Source organism: Anabrus simplex, chromosome 1 (assembly GCF_040414725.1).
Source record: "Anabrus simplex isolate iqAnaSimp1 chromosome 1, ASM4041472v1, whole genome shotgun sequence".
Classification (NCBI taxonomy): Eukaryota; Metazoa; Arthropoda; class Insecta; order Orthoptera; family Tettigoniidae; genus Anabrus; species Anabrus simplex.
The window spans coordinates 1054122690-1054149407 of NC_090265.1; the positions used below are offsets into that span (position 1 = coordinate 1054122690).

At 38.3% G+C, this 26718-nt stretch overlaps 1 protein-coding gene across 5 annotated transcripts in view; it reads right to left on the bottom strand.

Annotated features, from left to right (window-relative positions):
• The window catches only part of LOC136857954 (uncharacterized), a 184989-nt gene that overhangs the window by 38133 nt on the left and 120138 nt on the right, over window positions 1-26718 (bottom strand). For 3 of the 5 annotated variants that reach the window (XM_067137087.1, XM_067137085.1, XM_067137086.2), the window contains one exon: window positions 18865-19357. In XM_067137087.1, the coding sequence (XP_066993188.1) occupies window positions 18865-19357 (493 nt within the window). Of the gene's footprint in view, window positions 1-3048; window positions 3165-18864; window positions 19358-26718 lie in introns of all 5 variants that reach the window. The other 2 variants (XM_067137090.1, XM_067137088.1) reach the window with 2 other exon arrangements.

Sequence of the window (26718 nt, forward strand, 5' to 3'; positions counted from 1 at the left end):
CTAAATTTCAAAACAGGTAACACACAACATTTATAATAAACAGACCACTCAAACAAAGAATCTGCATATCAACCATCAACATAAGTAGGAAATTCTCCAAATTACTAGTAAGGGACACCCAGAACGAAAAGGAAAAAGAGTGTACACGTGCACGCATTCACACCAGACTCAAAGCATCAGCATTTCTACAGCACAGACGTAAGCCAAACAATACATAAAAACACTATTTAAAAAAATTGCCTTTCTAACTGTAATATTTGTAATGGATATTTGATATTATTGATTTCCATCCTAGGAATCAGTTGCTGAAGATGACAGAATACAGTCAGTTGTAAGTACTCCAATGCAGTAACCTGTTTACCATAAAACCTGTAGTAAAGTAGGCCTAATTGCATTTCATTTCTTGTTATCACTATAAAATGAACGTAAGCATTGAAGCATTACTTTTATTAGTTTAAAAATGTACCATCCTTTTTTAAAGTAATTTAACTCTAATTGTGTACGCCCACACGTCATAAAATCTTCTATGTCTTAGTCCTACATACAATCACTTTATCATTTTGCTGATTAGAGCCACAACACTGGATTATTAACCGCGTTTTAATATATTTACATGTTTCGCATTGAACCAGGAAACATTGGTTTCACAAACATCACAAGAAACTACTTTAATGTTTCCACCTCATAGGCCTAAGACATAGAAGATTTTATGCAGAAAATTCCATATGACCTACCTTCACGTTTTTCAAGATGGTTCAGCAGCATACAAGTTGTAGTGAAATGGAACACAATATTTTATCTATCGCTCAACAAATTTAAGGACTCCACAACTGCTTGATCATAAGAATATTATTTAACCAATGAACTTTTATCATACGACTGACTTGCAAGTCTTTTACTTGTCATAATAGTTTTTAATGAGTTAAGGTTTTAATTATAGATTTAACTGGATTTCATGCCATACATTTTAAGACATGTCATGAATTTTAAGGTTGCCTATTTTCCGAAAAAGCTGAAGATGACGCAAGTCCGCATCGAAACTAGTCCTGTGAAATTTAATATGTTGTAATTGAATAACAGCATTAAAATTGTATTGAATAGGTGGAAATATCAAGTTTATTTATTGTAATTCTTGGTTCAATACGGAAAAATGAAATTTCTTATGTTAATTACACAAAATCAGGCAGTTGATGAGTGCATGGTTAAATTTAAGGGTCGGATTGGCTACAAACAATATATGCCTCAAAAACCTATAAAAAGAGGTTATAAAATATGGGTTAGAGCAGATAAAATGAGTTATGTATGTAACTTCCAGATCTATACTGGAAAAACAGAACATAAAATAGAACATAATTTGGGAGAAAGAGTTGTGCTTGATTTATGTGAAGGCTTAGAAAACAAGGGTCAACACATCTATTTCGACAATTATTTCACAAGGTTACTTAGCACTAGTCGAGAAACTGAAGTCAAAGGGACTCCTTTCCTGTGGAACAGTAAGGAGAAATCAGAAAGGGATTCCAGCTCTGAAACATGACAAAGAACTCGAGAGGGGTGACTGTGATTGGCAAGTTAGATCTGATGGTATAGCTTGTATGAAATGGAAGGACAAGCGTACAGCGATGTTCTCGTCAACTATTGAATCACATACATAAGTAACCACAGTAAACAGAAAAAACACAGATGGTAGTGTTACAGAAGTAACATGCCCGAAAATTGCACAATCTTACACAGCAAATATGGGATGTGTACACATGACAGACATGCTGAAATCTTTCTATGCTATTGATAGAAAGTCAAAAAGATCATGGTTGTGATTATTTTGGTATTTCGTTGACGTTTCAGTTATGAATGGTTATATATTGTACCGCTTAGGTAATGCAAATAAGAATATGCACCTGAAGGATTTTCGTAGAAATGTTACCTCTGGCCTAGTAGGAAGTAAGAGTTTCTTGCTATTTGCTTTACGTTGCACCGACACAGATAGGTCTTATGGCGACGATGGGACAGGAAAGGCCTAGGAATGGGAAGGAAGCATGGCCTTAAGGTGTGAAAATGGGAAACCACGGAAAACCATCTCCAGGGCTGCCGACAGTGGGGTTTGTCCCACTATCTCCCGAATACTGGCCGCACTTAAGCGACTGCAGCTATCGAGCTCGCTGTTAAGAGTTTCAAAGACTTTCCCTGGCCCATCTACCACTCCTAGACTAATGAATTTTAAACCTCAAGTGGCAGCAGAGAAAAGAAAGTCTGAAACAAAAAACATGCCAATATATGGTTCCTTAAAACGCTGCAGATGCTGCAGTACGAAGAAGGCACCTCACAGGACAAGATGGTCATGTACGAAATGTGGGGTCGGTTTGTGCCTTTCATCCAACAGGAACTGTTTCTCCCTTTCCACCAGTGATTGTTTATTTAGTGATGACTGAACAATACTTTCTGTCTTATGTAAAAGTCTGTGTAATTTGAGTAAAAGACTCATGCTGTTAAGCAGTGACCTACAGGCACAGTGGTCTCTCAAATGAAACCATCACATAATTTTGTACATTTTACTGATTTTTTAAAAATTATTATTATTTACAAATATGACTTTGTTTTGATGACCTGCATGTGTAATTGCCAATTTTTCTTTCAAAATTTGAAAAAAAAAAAAAGTTCTGTGCCTCAAAGGTTAACTTTCTGCTTACTGTTATTATATTACAATGTATGCTTGTACCACATTCCAATTTTTTATTTTATGTTTAACCATAGGCAAGATTTTTCTAAGTTTCAACTGAAATTATCCCACATTTAGCATTAAAACTACAGCTTATATTCCTCAGAGTTTGAATACCAAGAACAGCCAGTAGGGAATACTACTAATTATAATATTTTCATGTATGGCAGCTGCATACAATTCAGATACCTGAAAGACCATATAAATATCAATGGCTGTGGGAATATAAGCCACTGTAAACATTTGGAAGTTATGATTGTACCAGTACAGGTAATTTAATTATCTCAGAGATAATCAAGCCTTGTATAGTCCGATAAAGGCGATTTATTAATTACTTTCCAGCAATGTACTTAAAGTGGTGGACATTCCTCAGAGACGTCATCTGGAATGCTGGACATGCCCATTGGTTGACAGCATTGTACAGTGCACTGCCTTGAAGAATGTCCCAAAACTAAAACAAACGAAAATTAGTGAATTCTTAACACTGCTTGTCTCGATTTCACTAAATAGGATACAATTAGGTGTAAATATTTTTACACAGAAGTTGAATAGTTCTGAATACCGTCCATAATAAATAAATGAAACATCACTTCCTGTAATAATATACAGCAATAAAGAAGATTTTATCATCACCAGAATACTGAATCTCGAGCATCATAAGTGGTGTTGTTTACATCTACTGCATGCATGCGGTCGGAATAGGCACAGCAAGAAACTGGGCATATTCAAGAGAGAAATGGATGGGAGCAATACCTATTAAGCAAACTATACTTCTCATCACTGTACTTGTTAAAAATGAGAGTGACTTCTAAATGCCACTCTCAAAAATAATTGAAGGATAACACTCTGTACTTAGGCATTTTCTATTAGTACCATCTTTGGTTTTCTTTTCCAACCATCAGTTTCCACATTTTAAATAACACTAAATTTACAGAGTATATATTTCCAACTGAAGGTGATGCTACATCAAAGAAACAAATTCGACTTACTCCTGATTTATAATACCAATATAAACGGTCCGTTATTGGACATTATAAATTTTCCAGCTAACTCATTCCAGGTTGCCAGCGTTTCGCCCCCGTGTGCTAGGCTGGGCTCATCAGTTGGTACCTAGCACACCTACCAAGACGCATGGCCAGTGCATACCGTGGAGGCCACTGCGTAGGCTAATTGTAGCCACCGGCAGTGCCAATGCACTATGAGACACTGTCTCACTACTAAAAATTGATGCCTGCTTGGCCATCAGATGATACAGATGTCGATTCCCATAGGGGATGTGTAATATTTGTTCCGAATGAGTAAATTTATAATACCAATATAAACGGTCCGTTATTGGACATAATAAATTTTCCAGCTAACTCATCCCAGGTTGCCAGCATTTCGCCCCCTTGTGCTAGGCTGGGCTCATCAGTTGGTACCTAGCACACCTACCAAGACGCATGGCCAGTGCATACCGTGGAGGCCACTGCGTAGGCTAATTGTAGCCACCGGCAGTGCCAATGCACTATGAGACACTGTCTCACTACTAAAAATTGATGCCTGCTTGGCCATCAGATGATACAGATGTCGATTCCCATAGGGGATGTATCATCTGATGGCCAAGCAGGCATCAATTTTTAGTAGTGAGACAGTGTCTCATAGTGCATTGGCACTGCCGGTGGCTACAATTAGCCTACGCAGAGGCCTCCACGGTATGCACTGGCCATGCGTCTTGGTAGGTGTGCTAGGTACCAACTGATGAGCCCAGCCTAGCACACGGGGGCGAAACGCTGGCAACCTGGAATGAGTTAGCTGGAAAATTTATAATGTCCAATAACGGACCGTTTATATTGGTATTATAAATTTACTCATTCGGAACAAATATTACACATCCCCTATGGGAATCGACATCTGTATCATCTGATGGCCAAGCAGGCATCAATTTTTAGTAGTGAGACAGTGTCTCATAGTGCATTGGCACTGCCGGTGGCTACAATTAGCCTACGCAGTGGCCTCCACGGTATGCACTGGCCATGCGTCTTGGTAGGTGTGCTAGGTACCAACTGATGAGCCCAGCCTAGCACACGGGGGCGAAACGCTGGAAACCTGGAATGAGTTAGCTGGAAAATTTATAATGTCCAATAACGGACCGTTTATATTGGTATTATAAATTTACTCATTCGGAACAAATATTACACATCCCCTATGGGAATCGACATCTGTATCATCTGATGGCCAAGCAGGCATCAATTTTTAGTAGTGAGACAGTGTCTCATAGTGCATTGGCACTGCCGGTGGCTACAATTAGCCTACGCAGTGGCCTCCACGGTATGCACTGGCCATGCGTCTTGGTAGGTGTGCTAGGTACCAACTGATGAGCCCAGCCTAGCACACGGGGGCGAAACGCTGGCAACCTGGAATGAGTTAGCTGGAAAATTTATAATGTCCAATAACGGACCGTTTATATTGGTATTATAAATTTACTCATTCGGAACAAATATTACACATCCCCTATGGGAATCGACATCTGTACTCCTGATTTGCCACTAAATATTCTCTTCTTGAATAAAGACATTTTTTGTTTGTTTGGAGTATTTGCAAGTAGTGATATGACCATGCAGCAGACTATTGAAGCTGAGGCATTGCAATTTATATCGTGGTGCATGAATTAAAAATGTAAATAACAAGTAACTGGACATAACTGTGTATGGGAGCAAGTCCTATGAAACAATTTTCTTGAAACCATTCTTCTCCGATAGAATTGTGAATAACTTGTAAAGCATAAGCTGTTTGTAAGTTAATGACTGCATGCAGTCTGAACTTTCATATGAACTTGGCCAGATGTTCTTCTTCCCAATGCCAACCCTATAAAAAGGAGAAGATAATCGCTATAGTGTTCGTTTCTGTAATGGTTGGTAATGTGGGGGTCAGTGGGTGGGAGGGTAGGAGGGTGTATGTGAGGAGCAGTGCATTGGGACAAACAAATACCTAGTCCATGAGTCAGAGGAATGAACCAAAACATGGCAAATATACCTGACCCTGACAAGAATCAAACCCAAGACCCTCTATATCTAAGGCCTCGATACAATATTTTTTGCAGTAAATCTCAGTTTGTTAACTAGCAACTATGCACAAACTAGTCTGAGAGAACGTAATATGTCCTATGACAAGATGTAGGGGGAGTGCTCTGTAGACAGAAAGCAACGACTGTGGAAGAAACGACCCTCACACGAATACACGCCATTGATGTGTAAAGGCCTAATATGAGATAATTATCTTCTGAGCTGAAACACAGATCTAGCAGTGTGGATGGATGCTCAGTTGTACTTCTTCATAAAACAATAATCACCATCACCAGTTTACAGATAATCACTATCACTGGTTCAACAATGCTGTTTGTATGTTTGGCAATGAGATGAACAAAGCTGGAGGCAACAAACATCTTTTTAACTGAAGCATTATTTAAACAGAGAAAGTTTATAAACTTCCAGGCACTTTGTTAAATATAGTTGGACTCTCCCATCTTCCTTCAACACAGCTTGCGAGTCACTGAGTATTTGGACCCTTAAATTGTTGTCATGACACCACTGTATTGCATATTGAATGGCTAGCAGTTCTGCAGGAGGATAGTTGATGCTGCGCTGTAAAAGCTTCACTTTTGTTTTCATGTACAGTAAAACCTCCCTTTAACGGACACCTTCGGGACCGACAAAATGTCCGTTATGAATGGGTGTCCGCCCGCGAGAGGTTATGAAACCGGTACCATTAAACATAAGTTGGAACACAATAACCCATGTATTGTATGTGTTAACAATTCTCGCAAATGTACCTTTAATTGTATACTGTATACAGTATTGTACAATATACTGCACTGTACTCACATGAGAAAGTTGTAGATGGGCTGCTGCAGCTGCGAAGCACTGTATTAAAGAGACAAAAACACTTCTATGGAAACCTCTATTGAGCATATTGTACACTATTACTGTTCACCATGTTAAAATTAAGAAGAACGTATGAGTTTTTGAAACTTCAAATCAGTATGTAGATGTAGTAATCTCTAGCACAGTACAGTAAAACATTAGCACTTGAAAAAATCCTTAATGTTCATTTGTTTTGTCCACTTCGGTTTAGCAATGATGTTTTGACTATGTGCAATTAAATCCTGGGTCAAATTTACACCTTTTTCATCGTTTTGTTTATAATAAAATTCTTTCAGTCGCTTAAGAAAGCCAAGAGCCTCACTGTACGAGGTTATTGGCAGCACATTCATTTCCGTATTTTCTTCAAAGTCGTCATTAGCATCACCTTCACTCCTGCTTTCGTCAGAATCTTCATTTTTGTCCTTCTTCCCTTGGATTGACTGAAGAATCGTTTTCGTGTCTCCACTATCACACTCTGTTGGAATATCTGAATCAATTTCGATATAGGTGTTCACTTGTACACTGTAACCTGCTGCATTAATCAACTCTTGTGTTGTTTCCATGCTGTCAGGAAGGGTATCCGATTCTATTTCGGAATGTCCACCACCAGCGGGAAACCCAGCTTTCAGAAAGTAGTTACGAATTGTTGAGGCCGTGACGTTTTTCCATGCATTGGTTATCCATGAAATTGCTTGGAGAACATTCAGCCCCTTTGTCACTGTTTGAAGGGTTACTTCATTCCCGTTAAGTTTTGATACTATGTGGTTCATCACTATCTGTCTGTACATAACCTTGAAGTTCTGGATCACTCCTTGGCCAAGCGGCTGAGAAACTGATGTTACATTTGGTGGGAGAAAGACGATCTTCACATTTTGCAACTTAAATGTATCCGGATGCGATGCTGCATTATCGAGGAATAATAACACTTTTCGCTCCTGGCATATCATTCTTCTGTCCAATTGTCCTAGCCACTCTGTCATTATTTCTCTGGTCATCCATGCTTTCCTATTCGCTTTCCATTCAATGCCAAACTTCGTAACGTCCATATTTTTAAAACACCTTGGTTTTGCAGCTTTTCCTGTCACAAGGGGCTCCTCACGTTCTCCACTCATACTTGCACATAACAAGACCGTAAGACGTTCTTTCGCAACTTTTCCATCAGTACAACGATTTCCTTTGAAACACAAAGTTTTGTTGGGTAAAGCACTGAAAAATAATCCAGTTTCATCGGCATTCAAAATATTTTCCGGAGCATACCCGTCTATGATTGAAGGTATTTTTTCTTGCCAGTTGTCAACAATCTCCATATTAACACTGGATGATTCTCTGCAAACCACTCTGAAGTTGATACCATGTCACTTTCTGAATCTTTCTAGCCAGCCATTCGAGGCTTTGAAATCTCCAATACCTAATTCTGTCGCGAATTCTAACGCTTTTGCTTGTATCATTGGTCCTGACACAGGGACATTCTGACTTCTTATTTTAGCGAACCACTCTAGCGTTGCCTTGTCAATGAGAGCTCCACTACCACTTTGAAACAGTTTAATGCGCTGTTCGTTGCCATTTAAATAGCATTCTTTCACTAGTTCCTCTTGCTTTTTCAATTTCAGCTGCCTGTGTCTTTCCAATCTTAAACACTTCGGACAGTTTACGCACACCACACTTCTCACGTTTATGATAGTCTATTATGCCTACCTTTTCTTTTAAAGTTAAAAACTTCCTCGGAGCCATGTTAACACCAACTTACTAACGTAAAATTGAACACATCAAAAGCCCACGAGTCAATGAAAAGTAACCTGACAGTGAAGGTACGAATTCCAGCGCTGTCGAGCATGTCAGATCACACAACTTCCGGAAGTGATAGCGTAGCTTAGTGTTGCCTTCCAAGAATGTGTACAGCCAGGATCAAAAGTTACGGTGTCTGTGATTCTTGGAAGTACCGGCTGTGTAAAAAGTAAGCGAATACATACTGTACAGGACACAAATACAGAATTTTTTGAAAAAGAAAGTGTCCGTCAGGAGAGGTTTAATTGGAGTTTCTCGTGGCTATGGTGTGTCCGTGTCCGTAATAAAGGGTGTCCGTATAAGAGGGGTAAATTACTCATACACAACATGCATTTAATTACGGACCTAGAAAATCGTCCGCCAATGAGGGGTGTCCGCTGGTGAGAGGTGTCCGTTAAGACAGGTTTTACTGTACTACAAGGTCTTGTGTACATTTTTACAGGAAAGTATTGCAGCTGAGTGTAGGGAAGTTCTCAATTCTGAAACAAAACAGACTTGGAAGAGAGTTTAGTGCTGCATGAAAGAAAAGACTTCCCATCTATCATGATGGTGCATGTCTAATCTGTCTGTTATCAATATTTAAAAATTTTGATAAAAGCAGCTAAAATCAATTAAAATGGTATACTTTTATAGAATTTAAGCATTATCCACTCAATTAAAATGAAATACATTTCAAAATGTTTCCTCCTATGAAATACATACAGTACATGTGCAATAAAACAATCAAGGTACTGAAATTACGAACATGCTCTGAAAATCAAGATATATCATAACAACACTAAAGGTGGCAATGGCATCATGTACCTAACTGCTTTGGTACAGCATGTGTTCAAAATGTGCGCCCACATGTCTCATGCACTGTTCAGAACAGTCTTGTACATTGTCAAACATGTTGATGGAACATAAGCCCCCCTCCCAAAAAATCTCTTGTAGTTTGGGAACATTTCTAAGTGGGTTATCTGACCAGGAAACAGATTCTTTTAGCATGGACATCAAATAGTACTGACTGTCACCAGAAACCTGCCTTTGTAATGACAATTAATGCAGCAAGGTGGAACTGCAGCCCAGGGGGTCACTTGCCTTTCTGCGACAACATGTTGGAGATTGCATAATTTCCTATATCTGCCCCACTCCCTGGATCTACACCCCCAGATGCTTCCATATGGTCCATGCTAAAAGAATCTGTTTCCTGTTTAGGACAGGATGTGTGAGAACTGTTTTTGTCTACTAAAATGAACCGAGTAAAGATTCTGGATGACTGTAATGGTTGTCTCAGAGAAATCTAGTCACATATCAACTGCAGGCACGCGGAATAGATTGAAATCACATGAATAGAACCAGCTCGTTCTATTCATGTGATTTTAAGATCTGCGGCCGTGAAAGCCATTTTTGGAATAGATTGAGTCTAAAAGCCCGTTCTATATAGTCTTAGATAGTCCCATAAAAACACGACTGTTAGCTTTTTCAATGTGCTCCTTTAAAGTAGAGTCTAGCTTGACCTTTAAATTACCCAACCCAGGAAAAATTCTAGGATTATCAGAGGAATCCGTTTCATCGGTCCTTGCAGTGTGAACTCAATTTTTTTCCAAAATACTTAATACATTCAGTTTACTGAGTATGTCACTGTTTTTCGATACATCCTCATTGGACTGTTTCATTTGCAACCTATACCCACTATCTAACTGGCAACTGATGTCTACCTTACCAAGCTTCGCAGTAATGTTTATGTAATCTCCACTAGATTTTTTTTTTTCCGGCTCATTCAAGATCACCAGAATTCACAGCCAAATCCGTGTAGCAAAACAACACATTTCTTACCTCACATCCACACAACAAGTCTGCATGCTTGTATAATGTGTGATTGAATTTTCTGGAATAGCCAGCTTTACTTTTGCAAGGATTCTGAACCTGTGTAATATTTAAATCAGGTTTCAGAGGTCGTAGCCTTTTCAGTTCTAATCCGTCAAAAGAAAAACGTCCGCTCTTTAAAAGAGCGTCCACAGAATTCATTTTCAAAAGCATGAATAAGTAACCACCCAGGATGTAAGCATGGTTAAAATAAGTAAGAAAATTAAAAAAGGAAATACATTTAAGACTTACGCATTGTGAGCACAACTCACAGTTTCAACTCTAGAGCACAGCAGCTAGATAGCAACAATAGTATAACTACGGACCAATACCACCACACTCAATCAAGTTTTTCGCGCAAATACAAATTTGCTCACTGCTGCCAACCATCACAAAATGTAGGAAGCAAGCCAGAGGCCCGCGTTACTTCATCTTTGCAATTTGAATTAACATTCCTGGTCTCAAATATTAAATTTCATTTCCATTCGTGATTATTTTTAGGACAAACAAGGTCATGAATTATTATTTCATGTCGTTATAATATGCAGCCATGGAGATACGGCTGGCGCATGCTCAGAGAGATATTCCTGTAGATGCCTTTACTCCTACAGACTCTGCTGAGCTTAAAACCTCTTCCCACACCCTTCATCCCCCAAAACTGTCAACCAGCATGCTTCCCTCTTACATCTCTCACCAAAACTGTCAACCAGCGTGCTTCCCTCTTACATCTCTCACCTCTCACCAACACTACATCTTCGGACAGAAGCTCTAGAGTCCGTAACACTGTATCTTCAACCTGAAAACATTTACCAGCGAACTGCGTGCTAAAAGTCAGTCACCTAAGTTTGATATTGCCTAACAGTCTTCCTTGTTGATGAGAATTTACAGTTTTACGATGAAATGTAGGTACCACTTCCGTACCCCGTGTACAGACTTAGGGATGATAAAAAATCATATAAAAATGATGTGCAACGATACCTTAAGTAGAAAAAAAAAGAGAGATCTTTCCTTTGCGCTTGCCCGAAACCCACCATGCCTCCTCCAGAAATATTCTTACTTACATATAAGAATTAAAACCGAGACTGTGTAAATCAGCTGAATGCGACCATGTGTTGTGTTCCTACTCGCCGGCCGATGTTCATGATGTGTTTCTAATCGCCGGCCAAGCTTCATATTGTCTCCAATAGAGCTCACATTATGTGTAAATACAGGGCTGCCATATTAGCTAAAAGTAAGAGAACCACGAATTTCAAAGTTCGGTAAAATAAAGAAAACTGCCAATCACTTAAAGTAAGATGACCGCCACTTTAAAAGTTGTCATGGCATGTGCTGGATGTGAGTGTTCTCTCCGCGATATCATAACCCTGTATATCGACGAAGTAAACTTCACAGATTTTTTAGTAAGATACGGCATCATAAACGGAGTTATTCCCTGTGGACTCTGTGGACTCTGTGGTAAGGATCAAGAATTAAAAGTATCTGGAAGCAGGTATTTCTTCTCATGTGAGAAAAGCAAGTACAGGTTTAAACAGTCAGCGAAGATGGATACCTTTTTGGAGGCACAACTTTCTCCGCACAAAGTAATATTCTTTGTTGCTTACTGGCTACTGGGAAATAGGCCCCAATATCCATTAACCCGATGAGAGCTACGCTCGCCAATAGACGGGCTGACGTGGCTGGTCCAGCACTGCTATGCCCGTCTAGACGGGGCACAAGAACTTCAATTTTTTTTTCTTTTTTTTTTTCTTCCTGGTTCATTCTCAAGAGCCAGTTCGATCTCTGGCAAGTTCTGCCATCTGTTAAGCATTATGTAGAACTAAAATGATCACGGGTTATAGCTTCGGGAAGTAACTTAGGAGTTTTTTGTAGACGCCTGTGGAGTTTATCTGTGATGTAAACAAGCATGGCGAAACAAGTTATTTGTTGTCGCAGCGATGATATTTCGGGTCAAATAATCTTTCAGTTATTAACCACAGCAGAAAGTGATGATGAAGATGATTTTAATGAATTGTCACGCAATTCTGAAAGTAAGAGTGATACAGAGAGTGTTGAAAATATTGTAAGTGAGAAAGAAACAGAGCCTCCTTCTAAATGAAAGAAGAAAAACAGAGCGAGTTCAAAAGCTATTTCATCACTATTTTCGTGGCAGACGGATGACTTTTCTCCACCAAACTTTCAAGTAACTATGACAGACTCTGGGAGCCAAGTAGTGCTCCATGACAACCCCAAAATCACTGATTTAAAAAACTTTTGTGCCAGTGGAGTTCGTGCAGCAGGTTATTGTTGAAACAAATCTGTATCACGAACAACTGGTGGAAAACATTGAGCTGTCACCTCATTCCAGGTTTAGAAAGTATTTTAAAATATCAAATGATGTACTTGTAAGGAGTTACATGTGCCACAGATTTTAGGAAATAATTTTATTTTGTAAGATGATGTACGCATGGGCACAAAAAGTGTAATTTTGTTTTCTCTCAAGAATATTATTGATCATAAGTGTAGGATTTTTCATTTATAAAGTTTTATAAAGAACAAACATTTATAAAGATTTTAAACTAATCACCCCACTGATAAGTTAAAAATGGAGGCTTGTACAAAAAATTTTAACATACAAATGAAAAAACTCAGCATTGAGCTACCAAACAGTCAACTGGTAACTCAGCACTTAAAAGGTTAATGGAGTCCAAGCTGAAAGAGTTCGGAAACGGTGTGCGTTTGGTCCTTCTACTGTCAGGAACTTTGTGAAGAATTAGCCACTATCAAAGGGTAGGAAGGGTCCACCTATTCAATACTATTAGTTTGTATATTGTCTTATAAAAGTGGGACTAGTTTCGACCCCATATCTTCAGCCTCCCTCCAATTGGAAGACATAAGCAACACTTATAACCAATAATGACATAAACACTGATATGACAATTTATAGTCTTAATTTAAACCATTGGTTAAGTCTGAATAGCATATCTACACTTTAAACTAAATAATACATCAAAAATGTTGTGGTTGATGGCGAACTATTTTGTCGTTTCTACAGCAGCTATTGTTTTTTGAGTTGATCTGGGAGTTGGTATCCTTTTTTGTGTAAACACTGATATAATTTAAACCACTGATGAAGTCCGAATAACATATCTACAGTTTAAAACTGTGTTAAAAACTAAAAAACATTAGCTGCTGTAGAGACGACAAAATAGTTCGCCATCAACCACAATATTTTTGATGTGTTATTTAGTTTAAAAGTGTAGATATGTTATTCAGACTTCATCAATGGTTTAAATTAAGACTATAAATTGTGTCATATCAGTATTTATATCATTATTGGTTATACAGTATGTGTTGCTTATGTCTTCCAATTGGAGTGTGGCTGAAGATGACCCAATTATGGGGTCGAAACTAGTCGCAGTTTTATAAGACAATATACAAACTAATAGTATTGAATAGGTGGACCCTTCCTACCCTTTGATAGTGATCAATTGTCAATACGGACCATAATGAAATTCATAACTTATGATAAGAATTAGCCATTCGAAATTCTACAAGATTTGGAGGAGTAGGTATAGTAGTTGAAATAGACAGGGCAAAGTCTGGCAAGAGAAAACATAACCACGGTCGTCATGTGGAAGGTCAGTGGGTTTTAGGTGGGGTTGAAATGTGAGAATAACAAGAAATTCTTCGTTGGACCACTGGAATCTCGGGACAATGCTACGTTACTGGCCATTATTAAAGAATGCATTTTGCCCCGGACTACAGTAATCTCAGACTGCTAGAGGGCCTACAACTGCCTCCAGGACGAGGGATTTCTCCACTTAACAGTTAATCATTCAGTGGAATATGTGGACACTGAGAAGAGTGAACATGTCCACAAACCCCTACCCATATCTGTATGAAAAAAAGGAGCATTTCCTTGAGCATTTATCGAAACATCTATTCAAATACTCCTTCCCTCAGGGAGAATGGATCCACAAGTTTCTTTCGGCAGCGAGCACTCTGTATCCCCTGCGTTAAAGTAGGTCATTGTTCATTAATTCAAGTGTTGAATACTGTATTGCATAGAATGCGCTGCTGTCACTTGTAATTTTCTGTCTAATCTAACCAGAACCAATCGTTTTGTCACTAGCCTACCCCAACCTATCCAGAACAATGGTGGTGTCACGCGGGATACTATGAGACCTAAGAGCCGCATCATGGCTCTTACCTGTGGGCTTATGCCCCCAGACCTCCTTTGCTTGCCCTCCTCGCCAATGGTCTAGTTACTTGCCGGACCTAACCAATCCAGACCAATGGTCTTGTCACTAAGAATGCGTAAGTTGGTAAGCCTGTCGAGTATTGCATGTCATCGAGCCGCGCCATGCAGCGTTGCCAACTTAGCGGATTTTCCGCTAAATTTGGCGAAATTAGAAGACTGTCGGCGGAGAAACATACCATTTAGCGGACAGCGGATTTTTTGGAGGAATTCTATATTTATTATAGCGGAATTTAGCGTTTTATCCATTTTACTTTTTTTAATTTGTACTCCAGTCTGTCTCTGAGCTATACCATATTTCTTGTCAGGAGCTAGCAGTCACATAAGGAAAACATGTTATTTGATTTGATGTTATGAGATCGTGGTATCATAAATTTGTAATGCGTGGGGAAAGGGTACTTATCCCTTAGCTGACGAATGACGACAGATAATGAAACTGTGAGAGAGTAGCATTTATATTTATGCTATGAAGGAAGACCGTTTATGAACTGGCGTGTTCTGTGTGTGGCTCTTGAGGTAGGGGATTCGCCTAGTTTGCACCCGGCACTAAAACGCCTATAAGTTTTAGCTCGCCGACTCGCAGGCAGGGGGTTAATCCCAGTGAAACTCACAGATCAGGTGAGTGCAGACGTTTATTTTTATTATTATTGTTATTATTATTATTGTTATTATTATTCTTTTATCGATTTTTGCCAGCTGTGGACCACGTAAATAACTCCTCTTGATTTAAATCTTCTTTGGCGCCAGTACTCCTTCATCCTCCTGCTTGCTGCTTCTTTCCTTTCAGCCGTCCATTGTTGTTTCTTCTTGGTCGCTGTTTCTGGTTCTAGGAAACCCTTAAATGTGTGTAACTTTTTTCTGAAGGTGGTTCTATTGTGGATGTCTTGATGTTTGATGTTAATTTCTTGCAAATCCTTCCTCGTGTTAACAAACCATTTTTCACAAGAGCTGCCTTTCCTATTGGGCTTATTGAAGTGGTTAAAGATTTTCTTAGCAAGTCTGTCATCAGGCATTCTTGAAATATGTCCAAAAATTTAACTCTTCGCTTTCGAATGGCATCTGAAATTATTATTATTATTATTATTATTATTATTATTGCTCATTGTTTGAGATCGGATTTCTTGGCAGAATTTTAGTGGATTTTTAGTAGTATTTAGCGGATCTTGAAAATATAAGTTGGCAACACTGGCGCCATGTTGTATCTCTAACCTCAATTTTGCACGCCGGGTATGAAGTTTTACCAAAATGTAATTTTCTGAGCATTATTCCAGTTTTTTACTTCAAATATTGAGAGAAAACAGAAAAAGAAAAAACCCTTTTCGTTCTCTAGGGAGGACACTGTCCGGAAGACCTTATGGGCCGACCGCTTCCGTTCGGCACAGCTTTTGCAGTCAATACCTCAATCTTTAGGTCTGTCTCAAATTTTGAACCTATAGACGATAGGCTGTCACTATTATCGCTGCGATGCACAAACAAACTGTATAAATTAATCAACATCCACGCCACAACCAAAGAGATTCTGAGAGTTCGCGTAGATTTTGGAACACCCTCGACACCAGAATTGCAAAAATTCCAAAACACCACGTTCAGATCTAAACGGTTGATTTCAACGCACAACTAGGATGGGAACAGAAATACAAACATATGATTAAGCGATACTTGACTCACAAAAGAACTAACAAGAATGGACAATGTTTTGTTGAATTATGCGAGAATCAAAACCTCCAGATGATGTCCACACAAATTCTTCATCTTCCCAGAGAACTTTGCAGCTTGAAGTATCTGCCTTTCTGTACTGTTACAAAGAAAATTCAATGTTACAAGTCTTCCTGCCTCTGCTTTTAAAGGAAAAATATAACTTTGGCAACATCAAGCAAATAAAACTGCGAGGTCCTCCCTGAATACTTCGACAAACTTCTAAATTGTCCAAAACCAGCTAACCCTATCAGAACCAACATGCCAAAACCTGTCATTCTCTCCCCAGGATCGCGATGCGATCCAACACCACATAAGGAGACTTAACAACAACAAGGCCTCTGGTAAAGACTCCACGATAGCAGAACTATGGAAAAACACCCCAGAAGAAACAACGGTCATCTTGTAGCAGACTATCAATGATATATGGAAGAAAGGGCAACTACCAGAGAACTGGAAGGTAGCTTTAATCCATTCTTTATAAGAAAGGAAATATTAAAGATCTAATTAACTACCATGGTACAGTATTTCATTACTCCCAGTAGCAAACAAGATTCTATCGTTATCCATTCTACGGTCTGTCTCACCATGTTTGAGAGTCGGAGTATGCAATCTGTGCGAAGTTTGGTTTTAGGAACGCACTCCCTATATGAACATCTACACAAAAATCAACGTCGCTCAATTTACATAGTTTGGAAGAAATGTACTAACATGATGCTTTTGCACATTATTAGTAATATAATTAGAGTATTCCTTATTTTTCCCACATATATATATAAAAATGTTACATCTCTCGGACAGAGGGAGGCAAGTCACTTGACGGAAGAGTTTGCGGGAAATGACGATCCGTTTTGCAAACATTGTTCTTTAGAGTCCAGTAGCTCAGTATTTGCTCATCCGAAGCACACTTGTCCAGTTTCCTCGCTTATTGCAAATAAAAATAATACACTTGTTTAACATTTATATTTTCAATTAGTAGGAAGTAGAGAGAGAGATATATATATATATAGTCTATATATTATCAATAACAGTTTTTGTCTTTCTTTCAATCCAGCCATATCTAGTAATCGACCATTCTTTCTAAACCAAGTGCTGCCCACAATCATTCCATTTCTCTCACAAAGGAAAAATATTAAATTAAAAAAAAAAAATATAACTGAGTCAAATAAAGGTTAAGATGGGTATTGAACATTTGGAACACATAGATCTGTAAGACAATTAATTTACTATGTTAGGTCATTCAAAAACCTGTAACTTTCAGACAGTTCCACAAATCACTTCACTGACTAGTGGCTACACACCTGCCAACCATGTAACGAGATCATACGAGATTCATTTCAGCAGAATCGATGTCAGAAATGGATGCCAGTTATTAATAAATATTCAACCATGTATAAGTTAAGTAAACAACTGCCTAATATCATAATAGTGGCAGATTTCATCTTTCAAACACCAAAAAAAAGAGCGTAAGTCAATATAAAACACACACACAATAGCAAAGTCCAAAGAGAAGGCTGAGATCTCGAAATATAAGAAATGTAATTATTTCTGTATTACTTGAATCAAGACCTGGTATTATCTCATGCATAAAGTTTACAGTGTAATTACTTCTATCAATAAATTGAACCAAAAATGTACTAAAATGTAAAAAATTCATTACAACCTTATCAACAAAGAAATTGTTGATCTAATACAAACAAACTTATAATTTCATGTGACTTAATATCGTGATCATAGCCACAGGACCTCCAGTTTTATGTGCAATCCGAATCAAAAGGATGTCACTTTTCATATTAAAAAATTCCTCATTCTTTGACAGGAATTTGAACTACTGATGCCTTGGTGAGAAGACAGTGATTAAACCATCCGGCTATTAGGTCCTGTTAATCAAATGAAATAACCTTTCCTAGTTGTTACAGTCCAATTGGGGCATCAACATTCTTCCAAATTAATTGTATTTGTTCATATGCCTCCTCAAAACAAAGTAAAGACTGTCAAATTTTCATTTACTAAATATACACCAAAAAAAAAATATATCAAGATTTGACAGTCTTTCATAGTTTAAAACTGCAGTTTCTTCCAACTATTTTCTCTTCTGTCAATGAGCATGCCTCCCCACATTAGGTGCCTCAGAGTATGTCCAAGATGCCTACTCCAATTCCAATATATCACAGCCCAACATGAACTAAGCAGATTATATAACCACAGTACCATTAACAACATTGCTATTCATACTTCTCTACCAATTTTTAATTAGATTTCAACACTGCTTCCAAGTGACTTGAGTTTTCTTACCTTGAATAGAAAGCCCTTGGGCAGCTGATTTTTTGAAAAAATGTTCACTATCCAACAATAATTTGGTATTAATAAACGACTAGCAGTATTCAATATGTAGAAATTTTAAGCCAATATGATATTTCTACCATAACACGGTTTAGAGGTCTCTATACACCTTTATCTTTAAAATTCAGTTATGTTCCACATTAAACAAAACATTTATGGATATTTCTAATTTACTGACAAGCATACTGTAAAACTACATATATGTACAATTGTGTTTGAAAGTTCTGATTGAAAGGGAAAAAGCACCACCAACTACTCAAATATAGTTATGTCATACTTATATGGAAGAAGGCTGGAAAGATAAAAGGATCTGATTAAAAAGGAAGGTTTTAATAAATGCTTACCTGATAAGGATTATGATTTCCTGAAGTGGTGGTCTCGCTTATCTGAATCAGCTTACGAGAAGAGCCCATGGGATCGCTGTTGTTGTTACTATTAGTGTTGTTGTTGTTGTTGGTGGTGGTGGTGGTGGTGACACGCCCATTTCCCATGGCTTGTCTATGAGGTGACTGAGGTGGGGATGATAAGTCAATGACATCAGAGCTGGAACTGTATACGTTTGATGGGTACCTCGCAGTGCCATTGACAGGTATTAGTGGTGGAGGGAATTTATTACTAGGAGGGGTTTGCCTTTGTTGAGTTTGTGGAGAACCCATTACCGCTGGTGTATAGTGGGGGGAATGCGAAGTCGAATGTGGATGGAGGAGAGAACTGGTGTGTGGAGGTGGCGGCATCATTTGATGATGTGAAGGATCAGCAAGCCCCATCAAATGTAGAGAATTGCCAGTAACGTTTGGCAAGCTGAGGCCAGCTGAAGATGTGTACGTAGTTGCCGTCCTGAGAAACAAAAAGTAGCCAATTACAGGATGAATACAAATGTTAGTACATTTCTATTGGTTTGGACGTTAAGGGTAAAAGTATTCAACAATAAAATTAAATATGTGCAAGTACATAATTACATAATTTACAAACTATTATACCGCAATCTCAATAGAATTAAATGGGGGTCTGCTCTGACCTTAAATACTTTTCTCATTATTACGTATGTTAGTAACTTTATTAGACAATGCAGGCTTTGCTACATTGTAGAATAAATGCTAAGAATGGGAGATTTGTCTCAAACACATTATTCCACTGAATTTCCAAAGAGCAACCTCATGGAAAAACTAGCCACTTAAATTTGAAAGTTTGGCTAACTAAAGCATCCTTCCCAACTTACATCTGAATGTTGGTCTTTTTATCTTTCAGCCTTTCTTTCACGTAAAAACTACTTGACTGATCAAGTTCAAATTTGACAAACTTATAGCTATTATCTTCTTAATGGGGTCATGCAGTAAAAGAAAATGTGATGTCTGTTGGAGGAAAATGTATGCCCAGGTCCCTTAACAGTGAATGTGCTGCCTAAACAATTAGGCCTATTAAAAAACGGAGCCAATCGAGTGTACTCAGAATGAAATTTACCAGAAAAGAGCTTTTCTGTGTTCTGGGAAATACTTTACATGATGAAAACCAAAATAGTGAGTACACAGTTAAGTCATACAAATAAAAGGAACATACATATAGGATTCAGAATTAAATTTCTTAAACAAATGCTCATAGGAAATTCCTTCATAACCCTAACATTCGAAAGAAGATTGAGCTTTCTTACATGTTAAATTAAGTAATTAATAATGATCAATAATACATGCTACAATATGTATTTTCAATCAATAGCATTGCTTTAGGTAAGTCTTTAGGAAATGCATATGCTTCTTCTAAGGCAGATTCGGCTTGCTTGCATGTTTGTAAGGGGGGCAAGATAAAAGGATCCCCTACTACAGCAAGATCTGGACTTACTTGAATTTCTTTGAGACTGGTTGAAGGACTGTCATGTATATCACTTCTGCCACCTATATTCATATTGACAAGCTTCACACATAAATCACATAAACTGCTGAAGCACTGCTGTTTTACAGGAAAAGCAGGCACGAGCTACTTTTGGATGAAATTCATATCAAACTGGAAAGAATTCCATGTGTGCAAAGCCATAGGTAAATAATGTTACCTCCATGTGTGTGGGAGGAAATTCTCTGACCTATTCAGTGTTACACAGTACTTATGGAAGTGAAGATGCTGTTGAGCTATTACACTGTGCTCAGTCAACAATTTCACATACCATGCAGAGGTAACAGGAACTGAGTTCATACTCTCACAGGTCACGAACTGGTAGGTGGTGGTCAACTTCTGCAAGGGATGACCAATTCTTATGCCTTCAAATTCTGCATGGCCGGCAGAGCACTGTGGTTTAAGTTAGAAGTTAGCTTGAACATGTATGAGGTGTCAATGTCAAGCAATGAGCTGTGAGGAGGAGGTTACATGATACTGAACTCTACTCTAGAGGACCTGCTACTGTCCTAAATCTAACACAACATCGACGACAGGGTTGCTTATGTTAAGTGAGAGATCATTGGGACTGGATTGATGAACAGTGGGGAACAATTCTCTTCACAGATGAATCTCGGTTTAGCCTCAGATTCCCAGATGGACAAGAAAGAGTGTGGAGTAAATGTGGAGAAAGGTATTCTGCATGCTTTCTTCACAGATAGCTTTCAACGGTGGTTCCAAAATGATTAGGGCAGACATCTCCTCGGCTACCCAAACAAGCTTGTCTTTGTGGAAGGCGGATCACTTATGGCCCATCACTATATTGAAGAAATCCTGGAAGAACATGTTCTCCCTTTTGCACCATTCATTACTCTCCGGACCACCTTTTGAGCAGACTAAAGCGGAAGTGAGTGTATGAACCAGGAGATGGCGCGGGCGACAGGGGCAGCGCCTACGGTGTTATCACATGGTAGGTGAGGGGGAAAAGGGTCGCGCTACTCAGCACGAGTTTTGGCAATGGTGCCGTCAATGCGGAGCTGCCATACTTACTCACTCAGTGGATGTCTTGAACACATGGGTGCAGTTCCAATCATAATTTGTTTAAAACAGCAGTGAGAGAATTTTATCAGTGTGTTTCGCTTTTACAAAAACAGTGGATGTGGATATTGTGTGCTAATTCATAATTCTAGTAGTCTCTTGTACGTTTGTAACTTTCTTCTTACTCGTTATTGGATATTATTGTGCAATGGATCCGAACAAAAATTCACTAGACTGTTATCAATTGAAGAAACGCAAGATCTTTACGTCCGGCGAGGGAAACCTGATTCAATCTGTTTATAAGTATTTCCGAGTGAAAACTATTGACGGCGGGATTACTTCTATTCATGAAGCAGCGAGACAGAATGACAGCAGAGGCAGTGGGAGCTTCATATACAACCATGCTCAAGGTAAAAGCTGATTATAAAACCGGAAAAGGGTTGGAGACACCTCGAAAGCACAGAGGAACAGAAAGGAAAGCAACTCGTCCTCAGAAGTACGATTCCTTTACTCGAGCGGCAATAAGTAGAAAAATACAAGTCTTGTACAGGGAGAACGATCTACCAACATTAAACAAAGTGGTATCAATATACTGTTAATGAGGACAAGGAACTTTCAAAGTTCATTAAAACAACCATGCGGAGGCTACTTTTATATATGGGGTTTCAGTATATAAAGCGAAGGAGAGAATCATTGTTAATTGACAGGGAAGACATTGTTGCTTAGCGTCATAGATATTTAAGCAGTATTCGTGAAGTAAGGGCCATGGGAAAAGCCATAGGGTACACAGATGAGACAAGGACAAACGCCGGCCACACCAAGTCCAGGGTTTGGGTTGATACATCTACTAAGACAGCCACGCAGGCATGTACTGCCGATTCATGCAGGGACTGAATGTGAGTTCGTTGAGAGAGCAGAACTTATATTCGTGGGCAAGAAGACAGGCGACTATCATGGGGAAAGGGACGGTGAGCAATACGAGGAACAGTTCACGAAGCAACTATTACCAAACATACCACCTAGTTATTTTCCTAGATAATGCTTGATATCACTCTGTGAAAATTGAGTGTGCCCACAAAAAGTGCCACGAAACCTGTTATTCCGGCTTGGTTGACAGAGAATAATATTACTTGCGAACCCTCTATGAATAAACTTGAAATTGTGGAAATACTCAATAAAATTTGAGCAAATTATGATGCCGACTATCGCACTGACAATCTGGCAGCAGCTGTAGGTAACGAGGTGTTACGTCTCCCTCCATATCACTGCTAAATCCCATAGAACTTGTGTGGAGCCAAGTGAAGGGACACATTGCAGGTAACAACAAATGTTACAAGCCCCCAGAAGTGGAACAATTAATGCAAGAGGGAATATGTAAAGTGACTTCGGAACAATGACAAATTTATGTAGAACGTGTGAAACAGACGGAGAATCGCATGCAGGAAGCTGATGGCCTCATAGAACGTCTTCACGACAAGATTGTGATCAACCTCGATGATGACAGCTCCAGCTATGATACCTCGTGTGCTGACCCCGACTCTGATTCCGCCTTGGGTGTGCAGCCACTAGATAGAGATACAGATTAATTTCTCTGGCACAAAGTAAGCTGATGCTGAGAACCCCCTGCATGTTAATATGTAATATTTTTTATAAAAATATATTTGTAATAATTTATTGTAATTTGGTAGACAAAACTGAGGTGGGACAGGTTTTTGCCTGGATCCCCAACTTCCCCTGTCAGTTTCAATTCCAGTTTGAGTACATAATCATCACTTCTCTCGCTAATTCATCAATTACCTGTGAGTAGCATGACAGACCTCTCCGGCAGGCTCATTTCAAATACTTGGAGCTAGATAGGGCATCATTCCATTCCTGGTCCGATCTTCGAATGAAATCATGCCAGATAGTTAGATAATAACAGTGAATGATAAATAATAATAATAATAATAATAATAATAATAATAATAATAATAATAATGTCATAATAATCTAATGAATGTAATACTTACTGTGTATGTCAAAAGAATTTGTTCACAATGCTTTAAGCGTGAAATTGTAGTTAATACATTAAAAATGTAATTCAGTAAATTAATTGTTTAATGATGTAAGCCATTAAAAGACTGTATGGGATTCCAACACGCATCTGCTAATGTATTCATTCTCTTAAATGCACTCAAGGTAAAATCCATGAGCTGTGCTATATTATAGTGCTGGAGTACAACTTTGAATCACGCGCCGGTTCATTTGGCAATCACGGCAAGTGTGACGAGGCAATGACGTTACTTCCGCTTTAGTCTGTTCAAAAGGTGGTCCGGAGAACAGTGAAGATTACCTGCTAATGCAGGACAAGGCACGTTCTCATGTACCAAGATGTGTGCTTCAGTACCTCGACAAAGTAGGAATCCAACTGATGAAATGACCTCCATGCAGTCAGGATCTTAACCCACTCGATCTCTATAGGACATTTGGGAAGAAAAATCATAGTCCAGAGACTACGTAGGACCTCTGGAAAGTCCTTCAAGAAGAATGGGAGCTATTCCTCCAGAGGACATAGTAGCATTTATCAGGAGAATGCCTCACAGCTCGAAGCTGTGATTCATGCCAAATGTGTTCACACACACTTTGATGCAGTGCAAAAATAACTAACATTTGAGGGAAAGGAAATGAAAATGAACTGTCCCTAAACAATGTTAAATTTTGATGGAAATATGGGTGAATTTAGCAGCAAGTCTATCTCTGTAAACTCTCAATTTACTCAATGAAAATGGCTCTGGATATCTCATTAGTAGCAAGTTAATTGACAATCATAAAGACAACACAAACACACACAAGTTAGTCACTACTTCCCTGGAGCTTACTTTTAAGTTCAACAAGATAATAATGTAACATCTATTTGCATCAGGGGGAGAAAAAAAATCACATTAAATATTTGCTATAGTATTTTTGAAGGGCGGAAAAAAGTCCATTCGACACTCCATGTCGTACGATGTCGGCATGTAAAAGATCTCTGGTGACACATTTGGTGTTTACCCGACAAAATTCATTAAATCTCAGCCGTAGACGCCCAAGAGAGTTTCGGTTTACTCGGTCTGCCACCTAGTGGGGGCCTAGAGTAAAACGGAACGTCGAAATTGACGAGCAGACAGCCAGATGGCGTCAAATTGAAATGTCTGCACACGGTAGCTGAGGCCATACGATTATTATTATTATTATTATTATTATTATTATAAAGTGAATAACTTTTTTTGTAAAATCTGAAGTAGTGCTCTTTTTTTCCCTTTCATCAGTGTAGTACCGGAACTGCTAAAGCACTTATCAGCAAATAACTGCTGTCAAAGGATCAAAGCAACAATGGTTTGATTGTGAAGTGATAAAGGAGAAAAAAAGTATCCTCACATTCGTGACTGCCCAAAGTTGAAACTACTTCCCTGGAGCTTACTTTTAAGTTCAACAAGATAATAATGTAACATCTATTTGCATCAGGGGGAGAAAAAAAATCACATTAAATATTTGCTATAGTATTAGTAATAGTTCAGCCTGTATCCATGTTCAAGCCCAAATGTCATCTTAACAATACTGTATAAAAAACATGTAATGACACAAACTTTTTATATGATGAATTATAAGAGTGATGAGCAATAATTTGATGGTTACACTACACTTAAATACCAATAATATTTAGAAATAAAATCATTATAAATCTTATCCTTAGAATACATCAGACTAATGAAATCATTTTAATGCATTTCATTTAACACCATATACTACCAAAAGATGCAGTGTGTGGCAGTAAACAAACACATGCCTAATTACCTAATGAGAAGAAAAAAATATGTAATTTAGTAACTACTGATGTCTTTTTTTTTTAGCTAAGTAATGTTGAGAAACAAGAAGAAAACATGCAGATGAAATGTAAAATGTTGTATCTATAAAGCTAAAAAAATTCTTCTTACAACTTACAACTTTGCAATAAACTCCAGAAGATTTTTAGGTCCAAATATTCACAATTCTGTAGATAAGCTATAATATTTCTGATAATGTGTGTTAACATTGCACTAACTCAAAGAGGTTTTTGGTGATAATGTAACAAGAAAGAGTTAGGACTAGGAAGCTAGTGGCCATGGCCTTACTTAAGGTACAGCCCCCGCATTTGTTTGTGAAAATGATAAACAATGGAAAGCCATTTTCATGGCTACCGACAACAGGATCCACTATCTCCCCAATCCAAGCTTACATGACCCGTATTGCAGAGCCAACTTGCTAGGTACTTCTAATGGAATAGTTCTTAAAGCACTGTATATGAGACAAAAACTAATCTCTAAATTAATTGTCTAAAAACCAACACACATGAAGACAAACTAAACGTAATTACTCTATAAAAACTAGCACAAATAACATCACTAGTTACGCGTTTCAGTTTATTTCCTTTAAAAGGACATTCACTGTAGGAGAATATTAATTCATTACAGAAACATGTACTCAGAACAATTACTACTTTACATGAAATTCTTTTGTTGTACTGAATGTATCAGATTTGTTTATCATTTTCTTGTTTCGTCGCACTGATAACAAAAGCTTAGCAATATAAATGGCTAATATTTCTTCTTCAAGAAACAAAGATTTCCTCTAGCATTTTGGACAACTTTGCTACTGTATGACTGTGATTTGCTCCAACTTCTGCATGATAAATTACATCAAAAATCTAGGAACATTTAAATAAATATATGGGACCAAGTTTTGTTTAGAATGAGACAGATTATAATAGTATGCATATATATATATTTTTTTTTGTTGCTACTTGCTTTACGTCGCACCGACACAGATAGGTCTTTTTTTTTTTTTTTTGCTAGGGGCTTTACGTCGCACCGACACAGATAGGTCTTATGGCGACGATGGGATAGGAAAGGCCTAGGAGTTGGAAGGAAGCGGCCGTGGCCTTAATTAAGGTACAGTCCCAGCATTTGCCTGGTGTGAAAATGAGAAACCACGGAAAACCCTCTTCAGGGCTGCCGACAATGGGGTTCGAACCCACTATCTCCCAGATGCGAACTCACAGCTGCGCACTCCTAACCGCATGGCCAATTCGCCCGGTCATAATTCTATTGAGGTTTGTCTTCACAGTATAATGTCTGCCATTGGGTACAAATACAATAAAACTGAGCAGAATTCCTCACAAAATTCCAGTTTAGTTTAGCTTCACCATTCTTCTACTAACTCATTATTATATGCATAATACTCTGTAGGTAGTTACAGCACATAATTTAACGAACTCCAATGGCATCAATAGTAATTGCTAC